The following is a 15999-nucleotide window of genomic DNA, read 5'->3' on the forward strand; positions in this document are numbered from 1 at the left end:
AGCAGCAGAGTTACCACAGTTTAATAAAGTTCAAGAAGGGTAAAAAGTAGGACAAAGCCAGTCAGCCTCGTTTCAGTTCATGGGAAGGTGGTAGAGTAAATTCTCTTGGAAACCATTTCCAAACACATGAAGGACATGAAGGTGATTGGGGAAAGTCAGCATGGAGTTCCAAAGGAGAAATCAGGCTTAAAGAACCTGACAGCCTTCTACAGTGAAGTGACTGGCGTGACTGAGGAAGGGAAGACCTTTTCTGTTTTGACTTTACTGAGGCTTTCAGCAGTCTCTTGTAACATATCCATAGACAAATGAAGTAAGTAGAAGTCAGGTAAGTGGTCAGTGAGGTGGGCTGAAAACTAGCTGATCAGCCCGGCTGAAAGCATTGTGATCAGCAGCATGAAGTCCACCTGGAGGACAGTCACTAGTGGTGTGCCCCAGAGGTTGATATTGGAGCTGCTGCCACTTAAGCATCTTCATTTATCACCTAGATGATAAGGTAGAGAACATCCTCAGCAAACTGATGGAAGACAGAACTTGGAGGAGGTGGATACAGCAGATGGTTGCACTGCTACTCAGAGGGACTTCAGCAAGCTGGAGAAGAGGGCTGATGGAAACCCAGTGAAAAGGGTTCAGCAAAGGGAAGTGCCAAGTTCTGTACGTGGAGAGGAGTGACCCCATGCACGTGCCAGTATTTAGGCTGCAGGCTGACTAGCTGGGAAGCAGCTTCAGAATTGCTTCAGAAAGAGCTTCAGGACCTGCATGTCCTGGTGGATAAGAAGCTGAACATATCTGAAGTGCATCACCAGAAGGCTACTGGGGAGTGATCCTTCCCCCTACTCAGCATTGCTAAGGTCACAGCTGTGATGTTGCATACAGTTTTGGACTCCTCAGTACAAGACAGACAGAGACGTGTTGGTGAGGGTCCAGCAAGGGCCACAAAGGTGATTCGTGAATGGACTCGAGCGTCTCTCATGTGAAGACAGACTGAGAGAACTGGGACTGTACATCAAACACTGGAAGAGATTGCCCAGAGAGGTTGTGGAGTGTCTATCCTTGGTGACGTTCAACACTCAACTGGGCACAGTCCTGGGCAACCTGCTTTACTTGACCCTGTTTTCAGCAAAGTGATGGAACTTAATGATCTCCAAAGGTGCCTTCCAGTCTCAGTGATTCTGTGTACATAAGGATTTTAGTGAAGTTGATATCTCTAATCAAAATTAATTTTTAGGACTGAGCTTTCTGTTTCAAGACAACAATCAATAATAATTTCATTATAGATAGAAACATTTGTTCATTGGGCACAAATTAAAACCTAGGAAATTCCATCTGAACAGTAGAAGAACACACATCTTATATGTGATGACTTGGAAATTTGTGGGTAATACCCTTTTTAACATCTACCAGAATGAATGAAAAACATGAATAACTTGTGCTTTTTTTGGATTAAGCAGGTGATATATGCAGAAATAGGTCAAGAGTGATATATCAGGTTAGTATTGTGTCTGTTGTCGTCCAAGAGCTCTCAGGCAGTTCAAAATTACTAGCAGCCTGATAGTTCTAGAAGTGATTAAGCCTCATAAAATTAATTTGCTTACTATATCTTAAGGAGATTGAGAGCTGGATTTTTACTTGCAAGGAGTTATAAAATTCTGTATACTTACTAAAAAAAAGACGTTAAACATTCACTTTCCTTTGGAAGCATATCTCAAAGGCACTTTTACATGAATTTATGTGGACATGTTTTTCATTTTATTAATTTAGCTCTAAATTAAAAGCTATTTCAACTTTTTTTTCCCCTTTTTCTGCTATCTTTTAAGAAATCAGTTCCATTTTGGAATTTAACACTTTTGTTATTACTTTGCCACTATTAATGCATGAAAGAGTTCCAAGGCAAAATGCAAGAAAACCAAGTAGGGACATGGAAGAGGAATGCCAAGAGAGATTAGTCAACAGCTCTGCTGCATTCATACTCTAAAATTAAGTTGTCCAGATATTGCGTAGCAAATACCGTTCATACCATTCAGCAGATGGAAAAACTGAGACTAAGAGGTGCAATCATCCATTTCAGTTTATCAGGGAAAACTAGTAATAGGAACAGGAAAACTCAAATCTCCTTGCCTCTGGTTGTATGTTTAGACTTAGAGCAGGATAGCTTTAGTTTAGAATGATGATGAGGAGTTGCCCTTTCCAGGCCATAAGAGGTGTTGAGGATAGGGTGGCAATTAGTGTGGTGTAATCAGGAGACACTTGTTTGCTGAGGGTTAACACGTGTGTGCTGCAGTACAGTGATCAGACTTTGTTTGATTTTCTGAAAACGGGCATGGAGATGTTGCTGCTAACTGCCAGGAATATTTAGCTGGACGGAAATGGCTTTGGCAGAACAGAAATGTAACATAGCATGAGCGTAAAGAAGGAAGAGAGTCACCACAGAAGGTGGTCAGTGAACCAAAAAAGAGCTCTTCTGGCTAGCAGAACGTGTGATCACCACTGTCTTTACATTTGAGATACTAATGACTTTGTATACGTAGAAGAATAATCTGAAACCTGCAAAGCACCAATTTCAGATTGATCATGCAAGCCCTCAACATTATTCTTAATATTTCTCTAAGTGGCTTCAGTTCAAGGTTATTATTGGTCCCTAGTGCCCATGGATTTGAAGGGCAATGTTAATAAAGGTGGAAATGACTTACATAACTCCAGAAGTTTAGCAGTATAGTCTCAGAATTCATAACATACTTCAGAAAAGCTGTATTTTTATGGTGGCTCTAGGAATGTAATATTGTAAATATGGATCTGTGCATAATCTTTCCATGATCATATTGAAAGTTTATGGGTTTTGGTTGATATGAACAGGAAACGGATACTTGGACACAGTGACGGATGAATGAACTTTAATTTCTCACCTGGTTAGATATCTGTTTTGGGGAAATAGAATATGAATGATTTACGTGAGGCTGTACTCTAGAGACAGAGTCAGAGCTATGGAGGACTGTTTGAAATAAAAATGGTATAGTAGTTTAATTCAGGGAAAATATTTGCTGTTTGTTTTCCTTGTAGTAAAATTTAAAATAGTAAGCAGCATTAAAAAAGAAATCTTGTCTTCCAAATGAATTTAAGAATAATTTTAAAAATGTATGTCTATATACATAAATAGAAGTAAGGTAAGGGAATGTACAATGAAAACATTCAGTCGTATTTCTTTCTTGTAATGATATATCAGTGTGTGGCAGAGAGATTATGAAGAATAGATACTATAATACTCTAGGATTGACAGACAACTCAAGTTTATATGCTTATTCTGTGATAATTAATTACATGTAAATTTTGAAGCACATGTAATCACTGGACAAATAGAAGGTCTTAATCAACAGAGTTAAAATTATAATTTGTACTTAAGCTATAACTTAAACTGCAACTTGGCTTTACCTTCATAGTTGTAAATCACAACCACTTGCCAACTTTTACCCTCAAAGTACCCTTTATGTTATTACTGGTGGAGATGCTGAGAGCACTAATTAATGTATGACTTCCATAGGACAGTTGCTGTAATTCATGTTGGGTTGATGGGTGTACCCGTGGAAGGCCATTTTAATTCTGCTGGATGAAGGAAAGTATTTCAAATGTATTTTCATCTGACTTGTAACAGCAGCATGGAAAGCAAATTATTTTTCTTACATCTGCACAGTGCACTGGGTTAAAACTAAAGCTTTGATTACACTAGTCAATGTTTAGATCAAGCTGATCTGAATTTTGCCAAAGTTTTTTTGATTGGAGTTTGTCAGATAAAGATTTTGTGGACAGTCATTTACATGGGTTTATAAAATGTCCTCCATTTTTTCATGGCAGTGACCCAACAGGTACTTCAGTGTGGATTTTGGCTTAGAGAAGTTTTGTTTATATTGACATGTTGTGTAACATTTCACATTACTAGATCAGATACATTTGTGCTTGAATAAAATTTCTGAAGCTATTTCAATGTCCTTTTGCATTGCTAGTTTTAAATCACTATCTCTGTAACCACAAAAATGCATTAAATAGATACTACGTTCCTCCTTATTCTCCACAGCGATGGAGTTTCATGAAAATCTGCACAGTATAGGAGCAAGAGAAGGCTTAAAAGAAAGAAAACTGCAAAAATCTGTAGAAAGCTTTACATGGAACATCACAATTTTGAAGGTAATACTTCTTCATTTGGTTAGTTACTGTATTTTTCCATTCACAACTGACATTCTAATATTGTTACTGATCATTATTCCGTGTCACAATTGAACTGGATTTATTCACTTCTATAATCATATTTAGTTTAGTTTATAACTTGAAAAGACAGAAGACTCTCAATGTGAATTTTTCTTTTCTATTGTTGTGGGTAATTGTTTGTCTGACATTTTGTTCTTAAAATGTTTTAACATTAAGAGGGTCCACTGCAATCTTGACTACAAGGGTGAAACAATGAGTATTGATTTCTGTGAAGTGACTCAGGCTGGGAGGAATCTATACTGCTGCTTAAACCCAGCTTTGTGATTTGAAAGGGAGCTAGAATGTTAAGGTTAATGCACTTACTGAAAAACAAAGGGAAGCTGTTGCTCCTGCAGTCAGTGATGAATGGTGATTAATGATACATACAAATTATATTAGTAATCCAGACTGGAGTAAATTGAGTGTATATGAGCTGGAGATTCTCTTAGCGTTTTGTGGAGCATTTTGTCTTACGTTTTGACACAACAGTAAGTGATGAAGTATAAATAAGCTTTTAGCCAGAGACCCTCAGAAAACTAGAATGTGGGACAGTTCAGCTTTCTTATTGCTGGTCTTTCATCTCAGCAGAGTGTATAAAAATTAATAAAGATAGCAAAACTGCCTCCCTTAATTTATTCCCTTGACACTATCCTTCTAGCCCGAATTATTCAAGTTTTGTGTTTACATCCACTAATGAGTTCTTCTCTCCCACTCAAATATTTCATCACTACATTAAACTATAAAGTCTGGTTTAATTATGAAGAAAATTATTTTCTCCAACATAATTCTTTATTTATAGTTCTTATCGATAATTGAGTTCCCTGTCGCCTCCTCTTACAGGGAACTACTGCAGAAAAGCAGTAGTACACATGTACTTCTCCAGCTTTCCATGTTAGTTTCAAATAGTAAGCTTTTCCCACTGTTGCTTGGTGCTCTGGTCTCCCTTGTGTTATACTACACAAATCCAATGCAGAGGAGAATCTGTTGTCGCCAACACTCGGAGCCTAGATCGTGGCTACTCAGCCTCTGCTGCTGAGGGCCATTGAGACACGGGCTCCAATGTGGAGGATGCAGCAAATGGCGTCTATTGCGTCGCTGCGATTGCTTGTATATGCCAAGCCCCGCCCACAGCGCCCCTCGTGGGCGGCCTGCGCTCTCCGTTACATCGCCAGATCTTCCCAACGCCGGCCCCTGCCTAGGGGGGGCTTTGCTTATTACAACAAGAATCTTAATAAGAGGTAAAATTTACTACAGCATGTACAGTTCACACATTCTAAAAATATGTGTGCAGGTTCTTATAGGTAAAAGGACCAGACTATCACTTTGCTGTTATTAGTGTGAAGTTCCCTAAAGACAACATGTGGGATGTGTGAAGTACCATTCCTGTGCTACCTGGGGGATATAGAGGAGGAAAGTCAATTCAGTGGGTTGGGCAAATGTCAAATAAATACATTTTTATCCTTCTTTACTTTTCTGTCAAAGGTATTAGATACCAGGTTGTATAGACAAATCTATTCTAATGCTACCTGGAACAGCAGTACCTTTGCTTCATCTCTGCTTTCCATTCAGAACATAAGGGTTGTTGGGGGGGGGGGGGTTTGCAGTTGGTGAGTTACTGAAATGTGAAGTCATGATTTCTGTGTAAGCCAGGAACTGGAGAACCCACATGGTAGATCTGGTGCTTCAGAGCTCTGAAGGACTTTTATCCATACCCTTAGGATTAACATAATTATGAAGTGAGAAGGCCTTCCTTTTGAAGATATTGAAAAAAAGCTTTTCAACACTGATTTTTTTTTCCCACTTGCAGATTAAGGTCCTTTCTGTAGGAAGGTACAATTTGTCCCATAAATAACACCAAAATTTAAAAAAAATCAGTGAGATGTTTAATTAGCCTGTTGTCAAAAATTTAACAGGAGATGTTAAAGAATGTTATGGTGTCCTGTTACTTCTTAAAAGTTATTTACAATTATTACAATTCACATAGGCATCTATTAAGTGCTGTTACTCACATTTAGATGTACAAAAAGTTAAAGGTTGTGATTTGATTGAAGTAACACATGGAGGACTTTCACTCCAAATTCTTAATTATCATAGAATCATAGGGGTTGGAAGGGACCTCGAAAGATCATCCGGTCCACCCCCCCTGCCAGAGCAGGACCACCTAGAGTACATCACACAGGAAGGCGTCCAGGCGGGTTTTGAATGTCTCCAGTGAAGGAGACTCCACAACCTCTCTGGGCAGCCTGTTCCAGTGCTCTGTCACCCTCACAGTAAAAAAATTTTTCCTGATATTGACCTTGAACCTCCTATGCTCCAATTTGCACCCATTACCCCTTGTCCTATCACAGGTGAACACTGAAAAAAGCTTAATTCCATCTTCCTGACACTCACCCTTTACATATTTGTAAACATTGATGAGGTCACCCCTCAGTCTCCTTTTCTCCAGGCTAAAGAGACCCAGCTCCCTCAGCCTTTCCTCATAAGGGAGATGCTCCACTCCCCTAATCATCTTTGTAGCCCTACGCTGGACTCTCTCCAGCAGTTCCCTGTCCTTCTTGAACTGAGGGGCCCAGAACTGGACACAATATTCCAGATGCAAATTATAGGCTGTAAATCTAACTTATCTTGTGTTACATAATTAAGTAGAAAAAGTTTATCAGTTTCTAAGACACTACTTTTCCTGTTTGGAGAAAAAGACCTGTAATCAGTCTTGATCTAATACTGTGTTGCTCCATTTCCATTTTTCCAGTTGTCTAAAAGTGTACGAGGACAGGGATGAAAAGTGAATGCCTACCTTTTTTAGAATGAAATCTGATCTGGAGAGTGACAATCTGAGCCACTTTAAGAAGAATTTATTTTTTCTGTTGAATTTCCTGTCTGTGTCAAATAAAAAACACAAAAATAAACCCCTGTCTATTCAGTGGTCTCAAATTTTGCTTTCAACAAGCAAACAGTTGAGCATCCAACAGACTGAGGGCAATGCCCTGCTTAGATAGCTTTAATGTTTTGTTCTTGGAATTAGGAACTGTTTTTTGTATGGTGTCTTGGCTCTGCTTTAGGAATTGCTGTGTGGCTCTGAACAGCATTACTAAATAATGCTGCATGAGTACATCCTCAGCTCCCTCATAGAGGAGTCGTAGGATGCTCACATGGTGTGGGTGATGTATTTTCCAAATGGATTAAACTGCATTCTACCCTCAAGATACATATTGATCTCTTTTTTTTTTCAGTTGGGATATTTTGACTACAGTTAATGCAATGGAAAGTTTGATAAAACAACAAAATTGACAGCTTAATTCTAGGGGAACTCTTTGTTTAGAACATCTGACGTAGATACCGAATATCTATACTTGTGTGTGCCTGCAGACGCACTACAATTACTATTTTAAAGGTTTTTATTTTTCCTGATTTGAAGCCATGTGGCCAAATTTATTATTGATATAGTGTGTTTGAATTCAGCTGCAATATATCAAATTTGTGTATGTTTTATCCGTACATTCTCATTCCTACACACACCGTATATGCATATAGAGATATATAACTTCAGAGGAAATCTAATCTGCTTCAGTGAATTTTGTTACCTAACTGAGAGATTTAGAGATTGTACAGAGTTAGAATATTCCTCCTTTTCAAAATAGGCTGTCATTTGCTGTTACTTTATTTATTGTTATTACTCAGACTGATAGCACTCTCAATTTCAAAACATGGGTAATCACATTTCCTACCAGAAAGAGTACACAATTGAAGAAAGAAAATCATTGCAAGTGTTGTTGCAGACGACTTCTCCAAACAACTGAATGTAACAGTTTATGGACTTTTCTGGCATAGCGAAACTTGGGGAAAAACCTCTATGGGCTCAGAATTTGAGATACCCATAGGAAGAGCATACCAGCATCTTTAGCATGGAAGACCTAACTTTGTAACAAAGAGCTGTTGTAGACACACGGGGAGAGTTCAGAGGAAGTGCTCAGAATGAAAATGGGTCCTAGCTCTAGCATTTGTGAAGTACTTTGTGTTGGCTGTGAGTTTTTAGACATGTCACATTAGACTACATGAATTACTTACATTTGAATGAAATCCCAAGGCTTGCAGTTCATGGCATCTGTTATCTCTGTAATGACATTTGTTCTGCACCTATGTTATTTTTACAAATGTATTTATAAGTAGAATGTTCAGGGCACTTACAGGGTGCAACTTATTACTTTTCTTTTTTTTTTTAAAAATAAGCTGAATTTTACAGACCAAATCCGCACGTGGGTTCAGTCAGCAGTGTTGTCACCATGGGGCACTCGTAAAGCCTCTGACAGCTGCTACCTAGTCCTGTAGGTACTCATAAAACCTCCCATATCCCAGTTCGATTTAAATACCTGAAAGTATTATCCTCTTGATGTTGCCAGACTGATTGGATTTTGGCTACGAATTAAACCCATATTTACAAGTTAGGAAGTTATATCCTTTATGCCTTGAGTCTGTAAATACACTCAGCACATGCCCACTGAACATGGAGAACTAGAGTATGTCCCCCTGTACCTAGCAGCTGCTGCTCAGAGAAACACTTTGAGGAAGGGATGGTGGCTTCTTACTTGTCCTGGTATGAGCTTTGGGTCCCAGAACCTGATCTAAATCCCACTCATTACTGATTCAGTTTCTTGGGTTTTTCTGGGGGAAAGGGTGCTTGTTGCAGTTATTTCAAATGTCATCTCTAAAGTTTCACTTCCATGTTCACACACTCACTGGAGAACCTGTTAACCCAAAATCATGAGAGAACACATACCAGGGTATAGAGGTGGCTATGGTGAGATAGTCTAGTTGATGCTACATCTGATTGACTCATTCATAGGGACAAGAACTGACTGGAACCACTGCATTTAATTACCTTTCAGGAGCTACAGTATGAAACTACTGCTTCTTAGCTGAAAGCTTCAAACCAGAAAATTTTTAGTGTTAATTAAAAAAAAACCACAAATAGAATAGTTGACACAGGCATATTGCAACAGGGAGGTACAAAGGGTATTGAATTGGGCTTCTACATTAATTCACAGTCTTTATCATTGTTTATTAAAAGCTTATGAGTGAACATCAGGGTTTGTTTTTTTTTTATGTTCTTTAAGGTCTTTGTCATGCCTGCCTACAAAACAGCTTGGTGCTTGATTCTTTTTCTGAAGCTTGTAAACATCAATATGTGAAATAAGTATTAAAGTTACATAGTGCTCAGTTCTGCTAGTGAATTCTCATCAGGGTGAAGGAAAGGGAGCAGGGATTTCCGTCTGCTGCTGTGAGGACAGTGCTGTCGTGGTGCTCTGCATTCATGTGATGGTGTGCAAGGCCTCTGTCGCTCCTGTGCCCACATGAGAATTATCACAAACTGCCTGTTAATGACAGTGCTGGGAGTACATTTGAGTTTTGTGTTGTGCTTGCCAGGTAACACTAAGGGCTAAATTGATTTACACTTTGACTTACCTGAGGTGAAACCCTGACAAAGGCATCCCCACCACATAGTGAGAAATATATGGTTTTGATTCTGCAGCTGCTCCAGATTCCAGAATTGAGTTGTCTCTGTGCACCAGCTTTTTTCTTTGAATTTAGGGTTTTTTGTACTTTCTTAGGATAAATCTGCTTGACTGAAGTTAGAGCTGTTAATAGGTTTCTTGTATTTGCTTTACTATATGCATTTTATCAGAGCAGTTAGACTACAGCCATTTGGCACTGGTAAGAAGGTGAAAGACCTCCAAGTAGTCCGTAGATCTGAGAAATTCCTATGTTCTTGCTTGTAGTCAACTGACTGTGCTATTAAATTTTTAAATCAACGGCTCCTACTGCGAAAAATGGGACCTTATGCATCTATGGAATGCACAGAATATAAAGAATTCAAACTGAATCTTGAGATCCCTTGGACAAGGGATATTTCATATATAACTAGAAGGAAGATCTTTGAGTTCTTTTTATTGTGTCAGGGCAGTTTTTTTTCAGATTTGGATGACTTTTTTACTTTGCTGCCTTTTAGATGCATTGGGTTACTGTTCAACAGTGTTCACTGTGACTACAGCTTGGATTTGAAAGATGCATACTGCTTTTTTCCTCACCATATGGCTTCATGATGGTACATCAACAGAGCTAGGCACTTCACATAAATTGTGCACACTTCTCTCGCTTGAGTTTGTGCTGTATTTAGTAGCAGTGGTTAGCTCTTGCTTTGTCGTTGGATCAAGATGAACCAGGAGATAATGACCACACGGTTCCACAAACATTTTTCTGAGTTCAGTAGCATTCAGAAATCATTTACTTCATTCTAAGTGTTGGAGAAGAGAGCAATACACAGAGATTCATTTTTTTATTTCACCCTGGTCTAAACGTGATCCCACTTCGCAGACTGCTCTCAGTCTGAACCCCTCTTGTCTGCAATAATCCAGCCCCTTATCCCAGATTATCTTTGTCTACAAAGTTAATCTTGCCTGTTCAGTCTTCTCCAGATGCTGCCAGTTCTCTGCTGGAAACCAACTGTTGCTGCTAAGCCCTGGCTTCCTCCTTCCTCACTCCATACTGTATTCTCTTTCCACTTCGTGCGTAGTTACTCTTCTGGCAGCTTTTTTCCTATTGCTTTCCAGTTCATATAACCCCCTCTTTACCTCCTCTAGACATCCTTCCTGATGAGTCTTAATTTTAGTTTTCTCATCACATTACCTGATTTCATTGTATTCTTCTATCTTCTCCCTGCTCTGTGTTTTTGTTTTTCTCTCTCACCAAGCTCTCTCTCATTACCAAGCACTCTCACTCTTTTGAGTTACTAGTCCTTCTCTTTGTCATTTTCAGGCTTCTGTCAGCAAAGTGGATTTTATCAGTCTGTTTTCCTGATGTATTCCAGTCCCAAATGTTGCCTCAGTCTTTCTCTTCTCCGCTTACCTGTCTGATCCAAATTCTGTGGTGTTGTTCTGTGTTTGTTTTTCTTTATTTTACAATCTCCTTTTTCAGTAAGATACAGTCTCCACTTTGTATAGTACAGTCCAGCTTCCCTTTCTGCAGTCCTAGACTTCTTGTCAGGTCAGTCGCAGCGATTGCTCTTGCTCCCTCCTTTTCTCCATCCATGTCCTTGCCAGAGTCAATGTTGTAGGCTCTTCCTTCCCCTCCTCCAGTCTGGATTTTGGGCTGCTCACGTTGGCAGCCAAGCATTGGTGGTAAGACAACTTGGAGAAGCCATACAGAAAAACACCAACTTTTCCTTTTAAAGCATATTCCTTATTGTGTACAAATGGAATATGCATTGTCTTGCCACATTGTGGGAGCTGTCAGGAGATGAAGAATGATTGAGAATGAAATCGTCAGTGATTGTACGAACCACAATCAAAATCTTATTTTTGTTTATTAAAAGCTCATAACTTGGATCCATTTTGCTGGATCCCTGAAGTCATTTGAATTGCAAGTCCCTACCCCAAGTGGGAGCTGGAAGCAAATGGTGAAAGATTGTTAAAAAACATCCTGACAGCATTTTCCTGTCTTTATTCTCAGAACTGAATGAACCATATGGATGAGGTTAAAGAATAATATTAAACAGTAATAATAATAAAATCTGCCAATGGCAGAAATCCTGCATGGAAAGTGTCAGCTGAAGTAGTTAAAGTTTGGCAAGTATATAAGCAACTAAAAGCAGGTTTTTTGAGAAGAGAAGTTTGGGACTAACTTATTAATAGACTGTTGTTAGCAGATCTTCCTATAATAAACAAGTTGATTAAAGTTCCAGAACTATTCTCTACTAATCCATGTAAAATGGAACTTGGACTAGAAACAGATGCACTCCAGATATGACTCACTTAGTCTGCTTGAGTGTTTTAAATTAGCTTTTAGTTGTTTGTCAGTTTGGAAAAAAGTATGTGATTTTTTTTAAAAGAAAAAGTAACCCTAGTTTTCTTTACCAGAAAATATTACTTAAGGTTGTGCTGTGACTGGTGAACTTCTAGATTTTTTTTCCTGTCTGGTAATTAGAAAAAAACACTTTGGCTATTATAGTCTTGGATGAAGGGAGGGTGGGCATTATTTTATGAAGAAAGCAATATTTGTTTTCAATTTGTATGCCTCAAATGCGTAATTCTCCTTACTTCATCGGGTAGCATTTACGTTCTGAGTTGCTGAAGTATCACACCATGAGTGCACACATGGTTTTGTCTGACTGCTCCTCTACCTCCCCTCCTTTATTTTTTAAATGAAAAAGTGAAGTTGGACTGCAGCCTTATTTGGCAGAGGAAGAGAAGCAACATATCTGTTATGTCTCTAGAAGAGATAGCAGCATCTCTTCAAGAGAAGTGGCTGTCAGGAGCCAGAATCTACACAGGACAGACACGAGTACCCTATTACAGGAGAAGGTGCAGGCAGTGGTCATGCCTTATTAGACATAGGAACCGACAGTCTCAAGGAACTACACTACCTCCTTGTTTGTTTGTTTATCTATGTGGTTTTCTCCCCTTCAGCTGGAAATGCTGCTGTTTAAGATCTGGCATTTTTGAAGCATGGTTTGCTTTTCTGTAAGCTGTGGGGCAGTTCTCCAGGAGGGCAGACACAGCGCCAGCCGTCCCTTCGGCCCTCCCAGATTTTCTGCACGTGTTTGTGAACTTTTCTGTGTCCGTCAGTAAGACAGGTGTGCTCACCATGCACTACAGCCTTGCTCATACCCCTAGTCAGGGTAGGCTGCAGGAAAGGCAGTCTGTAGTCTGATAGTGGAAGCTGTTGTTAATAAATACAAAGAGATGGAGTAGCTAATACTGCAGGACCTAAAGCACCTGAGAGACAATTTGTCTTACAGCCTTACTTAGAGCTTAACTACAATGAAGAATAAGAAGAGTAAAGAGGGATAGCAATAGTGCTGAACTGCAGACAAACCTATGAAGTCTTTGTCATCACTGCCCTTTTTATACATTCTGTGCCAGCCTGTATTTTCATATTTCATGGTTTGATAAACATGGATCCTTTACCATGCTACTACTGAATGAATGATATTGCTAGGGAAAAAAAACCCAGCTCTATAAAAACCAAAACCCCACAACAGTTTAATGGCTCCCTGAAGTATTAAAATCAGCCTTTACAATTTTCTCTGTGCAGAAACATTTATAGTCCCCATGGATTAAAAATACAGCACAGATTACTTTCCTGAAAGCTGTCAGGTAGAAATGATCCCTATCCCTTGTTTATATGACTGGTTGACTCGAAGTCAAAAAGCTTGGTTCTTTTTGAGAATCTAATTTTGGGTTTTGGCGATGCGGGATATTTGGTAGTTTTTTTTGAGCAGGGCAACTGTGCCATTAATGTGAAAAAGAAAAGGAGGGGGAACTATTATTTATTGTGTATTATAACTGCATTTTTTCATTTTAGGGACAAGCTGATCTTCTCAAATACGCTAAAAATGAAGCACTGGAGAATCTCAAACAAATCCATTATGCCACTCTTTCATGTGGACTCAATAAGCCAGGCACTGAAAATGCAGATATCTCAAAACCTCGTCGAAGTCTGGAGGTGATACCTGAAAATGCGGGTGATGAACATGGAGAATGAGAGAACATTCTTCTCATAATTATGGAGTTTATAACTCTGTGACCAATTGTAGCTGCATAGGACGTTTGCTTTGCACTTACTGTTGGAAGATATTTGAAATTTTTAAAGCACAACTGGAGAAGCTAATTACAATCTATTGAAACTGTGAATGTATGTAGCAACTCTGCTTGTGAAGGCAATGATATTGTGTAACACGGAAATTACATTATTGGCCAAAATATAGTATATATGTAGAAGATACTGTAATTCAGTAATAGCGTGCTGAAAAGTTCATTATAGTGCCATAGAGAAATGAACATTTTAAAAATGTTAACTAGGGGAAAACCAGTTGACAGAATTTGGCAAGATGCCTTGATTTTCAAATGAATTGGGTGCATGTGTCCTTTACTTGTTTGCACAATTTGTTAATTGTGCTAGTGAGGTGAATTCTTTTGAAAATCAGGTCCAAAAATGTAGAAACCACGTTTTACACTATATGTAATTCAGCCGCTCAGATATTTGGGTTTGAAGTGGTATTGATTTTATTGTTGAGCCATAAATTAAAATGAGAATGTAATTAGACAGTGATCACTGACTTCAGTGCACTATAGAAGAGCCATTATGTAAAAGGAAAATGTGCAATCAATCTGATAGCCTATGTCAGAAGAAGATACATACCTATTTTGCCTAAGATCTTCTGCAAATGCGTGTAGATAATGTGACCAAACTGCAAGCAAAATGTTGTAAATAGTTTTTCATTTTGTGAAGCGCTCATATTAAAAAGAGTTTTATGAGGTTGCACCCAGACAAGTAAAGCTTTTAACTAAATTTTAACTTTTTTATTTTTCAAGTATTTTATTCCTTACAGAGTAGGTAATATCTCAATAAGCAGGTTTGTCAAAAAAAAAAAAAAAAAAAAAAAAAAGAAAAGCTGTTCTTGTTCTGTTTTGGTTTTCTGACAACATTAGGTAAAGATATTGTAGCTGATACACTCATTGTAAAATGACTATACCAACTTAGAGTGTTCTCTTACTGTTTCTGATTTAACAATAAAATGGACTATAATTACAAAAGCTAATAAATTTGAAGAAAAATAAGCAAAATCCTATGGAGACTAACATGCAGTTTTTGTTTGGTTGTGGTGAAAAAGGGGAAGATGGTTATGTCTGTTGAAAAGCATTGTTTTAATTAGAGGTCTTCAAGGCACGCATTCTATGCTGTTTTTTATTTTTTTTTAACCAATCCAAGTTGCTGTTTCTGCATTCAGATTGTAATGAACATCTACATATATATAACATCCTGGAAAAGTCAATGGAGCTTTGACCAAGAACACTGGTATATTTGCACTTAATCTGAATTATTAGGGACTTAAATTTGTTTCCTAGTCATAAAATTAAAGAAGAGGGGGAAAATGAAAACAATTTACATAGTAAATGTCACATCTCAAGCCTGACTTTTAAATGTCAAGCGTCATGGCTTAGGAGCAGTTTTAGAAGGTGCTAAGCTCTTTCAGTGTCTGGTGACAGACTTTATGCCTCAATGTTCTGATTTTGCCAGGAGCAAGTTCTGTTCTGTGTTGCACAAAATGAAACGTTTAACCTGTGGTAGACACCTGCAAGCATTACCTTTTAGGCAGTCCTCTTCTATGTTGTCAGCTGGAAGTCTTCCAATTGCACCTGAAGCTTGATGGGAAGCAATGTGAAATTCACTCTTTTGAGCCAGTATGAAATTAGTCCCCCATGGCCAAATCTATCAGATCTAAAATCTGATTTATTTACAACAAAATAACCGTCTTACATCAAGATTCAGCCAGGCCACAGAGTGACAAGGTTAGTTTCACTTATTCAGAAAATCCAAACTCTAACCTGTTGGAGTTTTAGTACTGACTTGTAGTCCTAACTGAAAGGTACAGACTGTGGAAAAATGTTGGTACAAGTGAGCGTTATACTTCAAAGAGGCCTAAAAGCCAGAAAAGCTCCATTAGCTGTCCTGGCCCACCACTGTTTGCGTGGCATTTACAGAATGATGTAATTTATGTCACAAATGAAAAATTTCTGTAGAGCCTCTTTCTTCAACCAGGTTATCAGATTTGGTAGCTTGGGTATTGTTAGGTGTTTATATATTAGTTAGGTATTCTTGGGTATTTATATATTTCTGTTCAGCGCATTACGACCTTGAAAGAGGTGAGGGAACGTTGAAAGGATTAAACACAGTTTGGTAGTTGTTTCTTTGTTTTAAGGCAAAAAAAAA

At 38.4% G+C, this 15999-nt stretch overlaps 1 protein-coding gene across 1 annotated transcript in view; it reads left to right on the forward strand.

Annotated features, from left to right (window-relative positions):
* The window catches only part of PLCL2 (phospholipase C-like 2), a 43283-nt gene extending 28436 nt beyond the window's left edge, over window positions 1-14847 (forward strand). The window contains exons 4-5 of the mRNA XM_008948122.1: window positions 4064-4173; window positions 13591-14847. Coding sequence (XP_008946370.1) covers window positions 4064-4173; window positions 13591-13770 — 290 coding nt within the window. The 3' untranslated portion in view covers window positions 13771-14847. The remainder of the gene's footprint in view (window positions 1-4063; window positions 4174-13590) is intronic.
* The last annotated feature ends 1152 nt before the right edge of the window (window positions 14848-15999 follow it).

Source organism: Merops nubicus, unplaced genomic scaffold (genome assembly GCF_000691845.1).
Source record: "Merops nubicus isolate BGI_N331 unplaced genomic scaffold, ASM69184v1 scaffold11639, whole genome shotgun sequence".
NCBI lineage: Eukaryota > Metazoa > Chordata > Aves > Coraciiformes > Meropidae > Merops > Merops nubicus.